The sequence below is a fragment of the Hoplias malabaricus genome, chromosome X1 (genome assembly GCF_029633855.1).
Source record: "Hoplias malabaricus isolate fHopMal1 chromosome X1, fHopMal1.hap1, whole genome shotgun sequence".
Taxonomy (NCBI): Eukaryota; Metazoa; Chordata; class Actinopteri; order Characiformes; family Erythrinidae; genus Hoplias; species Hoplias malabaricus.
Window position 1 is genome coordinate 6,977,051 of NC_089818.1, and position 7,564 is coordinate 6,984,614.

The 7,564-nt window shown below is 41.5% G+C and overlaps 1 protein-coding gene across 1 annotated transcript; it reads left to right on the forward strand.

Annotated features, from left to right (window-relative positions):
• Positions 1-123: 123 nt before the first annotated feature.
• On the forward strand, positions 124-7,242 carry LOC136675614 (claudin-1-like). Its single transcript, XM_066652257.1, has 3 exons — positions 124-484; positions 3,084-3,267; positions 5,980-7,242. Exons 1-3 carry the CDS (start codon positions 184-186, stop codon positions 6,725-6,727), a joined length of 1,233 nt encoding a protein of 410 aa, XP_066508354.1. The 5' UTR covers positions 124-183; the 3' UTR covers positions 6,728-7,242.
• The last annotated feature ends 322 nt before the right edge of the window (positions 7,243-7,564 follow it).

Genomic DNA, 7,564 nt, shown 5'->3' on the forward strand with positions numbered 1-7,564 from the left:
AGTTAGGAACAGAGGGGCAAGTTGGGACAAAGGTGCTCATGTGATGTGCTCACTTCACCTTGCCCCTCCTTATGTGACATATAAAAGGGCCCCCGTTTTAAGCCCTCATCAGTATCGGCACAGAACACGACATATTTTTTTCGGTCTCATCATCTTTTGGACTAAGGAGTCAGAAGAGGAAGAATGGCATCGGCTGGAATGCAAATGCTCGGCACAGCCATGGCCATCATTGGCTGGATCTTGGCTATCGTGGTGTGCGCTCTTCCCATGTGGAAGGTCACGGCTTTCGTCGGGTCCAACATCGTGACGGCGCAGATCACCTGGGAGGGGATCTGGATGAGCTGTGTGGTCCAGAGCACTGGGCAGATGCAGTGTAAAGTCTACGACTCCATGCTGGCCCTCAGCTCTGACCTCCAGGCGGCCAGGGCTTTGTGTGTGATCTGTCTTCTGGTTGGCATCGTGGGAATCATGCTGTCCTTGGCTGGTGGGAAGTGCACCAACTGTGTGGAGGATGAAAGCACCAAGTCCAAAATAGGCATTGCATCTGGTGTGGTCTTCATTGTCGCCGGCCTGATGTGCCTCATCCCCGTCTGCTGGACGGCCAACTCCATCATCCGGGACTTTTACAGCCCTGTTGTGGTCAGCTCGCAGAAGATGGAGTTTGGAGCTTCTCTGTACATCGGGTTTGCCGCTGCCGCCCTCATGATCATCGGAGGAGGCTTGCTCTGCTGCAACTGCCCACCCAAGGACAATTACTCGGCCAAGTACTCAGCACCCAAGTCCTCAGGGTCTAAGGGTTATGTGTGAACGGACTGGGGTTCGGTGCTCTCAGAATAAGTAAAGTACTGACTACTGGGGTAGGGGTAGGCGATATAGCAAAGACATACCATTATTAATTAATTACACAATGCATGATACATACCATTAGATACTGACACACACAACGCAGAGGTAGTGGCAGGTCTAATGGTTGTGTTCAGTATTTCACTCACTGCACTGTGTTAAATCCAGTCTAGGACTCATTTTGGTCTTTGTTGTTTTTAAGTACTGATGTAATCCATTATATATTCAGAACAACAAGTCTTTTTTATTGTCCTCCTCTGCCTCTCTTATTTAGGATTAATTAAGAGAGTAAGAGAGTACATTTACCCTGTTTATACTGATGAACAAAACCCCAGTGCCTTTTCTCTTCAGTGTTAACTGTTTGCTGTGCAGCTGCTTCATGTTTGAGGGTGTGTTGGGTGTGGCACTTGTTCATTCACATTTACACTTATACATTTCATGACTGTTACATCCATCAAATACTGCTGCCCTTTTATTTCTGTGTACATTTCATGATGAAATGACCAATAGAAAGGCTCCAGGAGGATTTTACATAATTTACAATGATCTAGGAAATTCTGGACAGTTCTGATATATTAATCTGTACTTTCCTGTAATATATCCTCAGTTTTATTATGTGTTGTGTTATTTGGTATAACCTTTGAAAACATAATTTGATACATGTTTAAAGTTTAATATTAGCCATGAGTTGGTTTGTTTCTGAGCATATTTTTACACTGTATTTCATATTTTTCACTGTTATATTCAATGCTTCTCATGTTTTTTTACTCACAGTAAAACATTACAGTGATTTTAATAAGTGCAGAGTGCCAAGAAGAACTTCACGCAGACTTTCTCAGTAGAAATGTTTGTTTAGCATTTCAGTAAATTTCATATTGAACATTAACTTTTTGTTATGAGCAACTTTGTTTTTTATCTCAGGTGAAATAAACACGTATAAACATGTAACACATTCAGTGATGTCTTATTCCTGAAATCTTTATGAGAAATGAGATTAAAAACTTTGTAACTAAAGTTCTGAAAACTTGAAAGACCTCTGACATTTAGAAGAGAGCCATACCCCCACTTTAGTGAAGACAATGTCTACGATATTTCTCCAAAGGTTTGCAGAAACACCCCAGCATTAAGCGAGTGAATTCAGATCACTATAAGCTGCAGCCATTATGGAAAAGGACATTCAGTTGTGCACAAATACTCTGAATTCTAACATCACTTCTGCCCCCTACTGTTGAAACTGTTGATACTGGAGCAAAGCCAAATTTCGGCTCATGTTTTCTCATTAAGCTCCAGCCTGAAGTTACCTGCTGCTGTCAGAATGTCTGTAAATATAAATACTTTTTTTTTTTTTAGATTTTAAAATATGAGTTTTGAATTCACAGATCCTGTGATCATTCATTTATTAGTTCCTCTTCTATAAGCTCTTCATCCTGATCAGGGATGGGTTCATCCCTGGGTGTAAGCAGGAACACATCAACAGGTGTGCCAGTCCATTACAGAACATCACACACTCACCCATTCGCTCACACACTCACAGCTGTGGAGAAATTCACACATTCACGCCACCGAATATGTGTTTAGACTGTGGGAAGAAACCCACACAAACGCAGGTTTAATTTAAACATTGTACAGCAACTAACTTTTGAACAGTAGCCAAGAAAGACATACACAGCCCAGCTGACCTTGAAGTGTTGTATTTTTTTGTTTGTCAGCACTCTCCACGGTCACTGACACCATGTTTGTGTTGTACACAATTATCTTAAGAAGTATGTGGGCTCAGTGTCATGTAGCAGAAACTAGAAGGAGCTAAAACCCCACCTTCTGAAAGCTGCTTATAAGCTTTCAAACCCATATCCCTGCTGAGTGTGCAGCTTTAGTGACCAGGGGATATTTCCCCAAACAGTCTTTGGCCTTGCTGTTGGTGTGGAACGTGCAGAAGAGGATGGCGTCCCAGGGAGTTCAAATGCTTGGTGCTATTGCGGCTATCATGGGCTGGCTTGGGGCCATGATCACCTGCGGCCTTCCACAGTGGAGGGTCACCGCCTTTATCGGGTCCAATATTGTGACGGCACAGTTTGTCTGGGAGGGGATCTGGATGGGCTGCGTGGTCCAGAGCACTGGACAGATGCAATGTAAGATCTACGACTCAGTGCTGGCCCTGGGTTCGGACCTACAGGCCGCCAGAGCCATGATAATCCTCTGCATTTTGTTTGGGACCTGTGGGCTCTTTGCGGCCATCGCAGGGGGCAAGTGCACCAACTGTATCAGGGATCCGCACAGCAAAGCCTGGGCTTGCATCAGCGCAGGGATTCTGTTCATCATCGCTGGCTTGATGTGTCTGATCCCGGTCTCGTGGGCAGCCAACACCATCATCTCCGACTTTTACAACCCCTTGATAGTCGAGTCTCAGCGTCGAGAGCTGGGGACGTCCCTCTATATCGGCTGGGCTTCGGCCGGCCTGCTTTTGATGGGTGGAGGTCTGCTCTGCTGGAACTGCCCTCCCAAAGAAAAGCTCCAAATCTACAACCCCAAGTTCTCACTGGTCAGATCCACCACCACCACCTCCAGGGAATATGTCTGAGAGACACAAATTCCAATCTAAATCTGCATTGCTTTGACTTTCCAAAATGCCTAATCTTCTTTACCTCCATGATTCACTGTGTGTAGATCAATTTGGTTTAAGTTTGTAGACACTTAAGAATTGGAACTGTAAAAAAACATGAAACTGCTGTTTATTATTTGAATTGTTGCTGCTTAACTCTGCGCACATTATAATGCTCCTTACTGACATGCTCAGCATGAGGTCATCTTCCATATCATTTTCTGTAGTTTATTCACACCAGGTACAAGAGAGAAAAAAACATCAATACGTTCTTTGGATTTTATGTCAAAACATGGACTTCCAAACATTTACATTTTTAAAATAAAGGCATATTTGTTGGAATACAGGTTTTGTATTTCCATATAGTAGTTTTTAAATAACATTGTGATTTCTGAAAAAATATGAATTTGTTTCTCAATATTTTGTGGTTCAGAATTATGTTGAAATAAGTTAAATATTAAGATACTTTTTAACCATTATCATGAGACGCACAGTTATTATTTTGACACAGCAAGAAAAATATCTTTATAGCAACTTGGTCAAAGGTTTGAGAAGCTAAGTAATTATCCTGAGACACAAAGTCAGTCCCTTTCTCATAAAGGAAATTTTTGAGACATGAACTGATATTCAAAAACAAATAATCGTTAACATGTACTAAGTCCATATTTTGAGACTGTGACTGCTGCCAGAGTCAGAGGAAGAGAAAGAAGCATGGCTGGGAATGATTGGCAGTGATGTTTAATGGGAGAAAATAGCCACCTGGGTTGAGACCAGCACTGTGGGATGTGGGTGAATGTCACACGGCCATCAGTTTGAGAAATGCATGACGACAAATTTCATGATAAATGTGTCCTAAATGACTAATCCTCTCAAATAAAGGGACAAAACTTGCAAAATTGGACCTGGAGAATAATGGCATAGCACTAACAAAGCTCTGACACTTCCTCGTAGCTCCAAAGTGGTACCTTCTCAGGATAAGGTTCATGCTGTTTTTTTAAGCCCCTATTTTCATTTTTATGAATAATGTTCATCTGTGTTTATATTTGTCCATTTATCATGAAGTCATCACACAACATGAAGAAAACTGACTGTTTTTTTAAATAAAGAATTGGAGATACAAGCTTAGTTCTGGAAAGTATAATGTTTATTACTAATCACAGGATGATGTTTATTTTTTTCCCTTTATTATTTAAAAAACTATTACATTTTCCTACGCTCATTTCTGGATGCTGACTCTGCTCTGTATATACACTGCTGTGCTGGTCATCTGTATTCTGAGCTCACAATTTATTAACTTTTTGACTTTTTATACGTTTGGAAACTGATCTAGGACATTAAATAAAATGGATTTTGATAAATTCACAAGTTTCTTTGTTATTTTTTGTAATCCTTTTATCCCTCTTCTTATATCAGTCTCGTGTGATGGCCTATCCTCTCCTCACTTAATCATTTTCCCATCAAAGGAACAAATTAAAGGAAAATAAAAGGGTTTAAAAGCGACAAAAAGACAAAGTGAAACCAGAAATCACAGTTAGAACAAAGAACTGAAAGGTGTTCCACTGTTAAATGTGAAAACCATTGAAACAAGTTTAAGACTGAAGGGAGTGATTGGAGCGACCCCTCCCTCCCAAAGACACATAGGATGTTTAATACGTGTTCTTCAAGTCGGCTCAAAGAGGATGGGGTCCCACTTTAGGATCAAGGTAAATCCTTATTGAGATTTGAGGAGTTTGTCCTTGGCTACAGTTCCCCTTGGTTTGCTCATGCCCTGGACAGCAAACTTCCTTGAAAGTCTTTTATATGTGGACTGAAGATGGTTCTGTGGGTCACTGTTTGTTTATTTATTTATTCATTTGGTGGTTGTGGGGAATTCTGGTTCCTGTATCTATTGTGAAAGCATAAGTTTTCTACATTAGTTGCTGAAAGCAAGTGTCATGAGCAGCTTGATAAAACACTGTTTGTAAATGCTATGCGGGTAGCAGCTATTAATTATAGCATTAAACTATGGTAGAATGGGTTTCTATGTGTCATCTATTCTATATATATTAGTCTAGACCCCACCCTGTGGTCATACAAGGGTCATAACAAAATGTTGCAGCACTGAAAACAAGACTGTGACAGATTTTTGAGTAAAGTGTCCTCAGACACGAAAGTCATTTTTATTGGTCCATTTGTCATAAGATCAACGTAAATAAACAGCAGCTGTTTTAAAGTTAACTGAGTTCAACTTTTTCAAAACAAAACGCAGCCATATCCTAGAGCCAGTGACTGTTTGCATATGCTCCAGTGTTTGCCGTAGTCAAAGCAGGTTTGAGGGAAGTACAAACCTGTTCTAAGTCATGTTGTCTATTCAAGCCTGTAGAGATTGTACTGGGAACAGGTGGAATCTTGCTAATCTGGAAGTACCAGCCTGGTCCCTCTGAGAATCCTTCTCTAACAGGCTCACACTTCCTGCTCGTCTCTCAGAAGAAGCAGTGACAGGAGACTCTGTAACAGCTGCTGTCCGCTCTCGATTCTAGCTCCTGCTCCAGCTCCAGGATGGGCCGGATAGCGAAGGAGGTCTCAGGTCAGACCATCTGCTTCATCGGCTTTATCGGTGTGTGCCTGACATGTGGATTACCATTGTGGCGAGTAACCTACTACATTGGTGCCAACATCGTCACTGGTCAGATTGTGTGGGATGGATTATGGATGAACTGCGTCATGCAGAGCACAGGGCAGATGCAGTGTAAGATCCAGTCGTCCATCTTGGTCTTGACCCAGGACCTGCAGGCTGCCCGCGCCCTCATTGTGATCGCCATAGTGGTCTGCTTCGCGGGTGTGCTGCTGACCTTCATCGGTGGTCGTTGCAGCAGCTGCCTCAAAAATGAATCAGCTATGGCCAAATTGGTCATCTGCGGTGGGATCCTCTGTATCATAGCTGCGATCATCTGCCTGATCCCTGTCAGCTGGTCTGCTGCCTACACCATCACTGACTACTTCAACCCTCTAACCCCCGCCACAGACAAGAGGGAGATCGGTGGCTGCATATATATTGGCTGGGGCACTTCTTTTCTTCTTCTTCTCGGAGGGATCATCTTGTGCACTTCTTGTCCACCAAGGGATGACATATACAACAACCCAAGAATGTACCCCTACCAAGTGCCTGTGGTTGGACCCTCAGGGGTGTATATGCCTGTAAAAACATATGCGCCCAGTGTTGCCTACACAGGATCAGGCACTTACATCCCAAACAAGCCATATGCAGCTCCGGCATACTCAGCTGTTTCAGGATATCGTCAATAAACCACTTGAATAACATGCAACTATTGTTTTAGACATCTGTACAGGAGTCGAGTTCAGCAGTTGTTGGTGTTTATCAATTGCTGGCCGTGTAAATTGTTTGTAGACCTTAATGAACTGTGATTTATATCATGAATATTACATTTGATTATGATGACTGTACAATGTGTGAACGCCTGTATAATGTTTGTAAATTTATGCACAGATGAAAAGATTTTATTAAATGATTTATGTTCATAAAAGTGTTGTAGTCTTCAGACTAAAATCTTACCTATATTTTGGTAGTTCTTTCTTTTTCTATATGATTTAAGAACAGTTTTGTGCAGAATGCAAATGGATCCCTACAAAAAGGAACAATTGAAAAATGAATAACGTGTTGTTTGTTCCTTCTCCTGAAAATATAAAAAGCTTGTATATTGACTTGTACAAGAAGTTGTAACTATGCTGGTTCTTCTCATTGAAAGGAAAGAGTATGTACATGATAGGAAAGTTGTACTCTCTCTGAGTGCCAATAAAGAACAGCATTCTCACATTGTGTTATTTTTTTTTATAGCTTTAACTAAGCTTTCTAAAATATAACCCATAATCCAGTGTGTTTGAGAACATTACAGTTCCTGTGTCTAAAACCGTGTCCTGTTCACTCTTTAGTGCACTAGATTGGGGTTCTGCCATGTGTGTGAAAATTAGATTTTCAAGTTTCAGTGAAAACATTCCCACAATACACCACAATAAAGAGTGTACAACCTACCTTCCCTAGCACAGAGTGGATATCCACAGTATTCTGCAATGTTTGGAAAACTATAACAGTGCACTTTATAGTGAGTCATAGGAATAATCAGC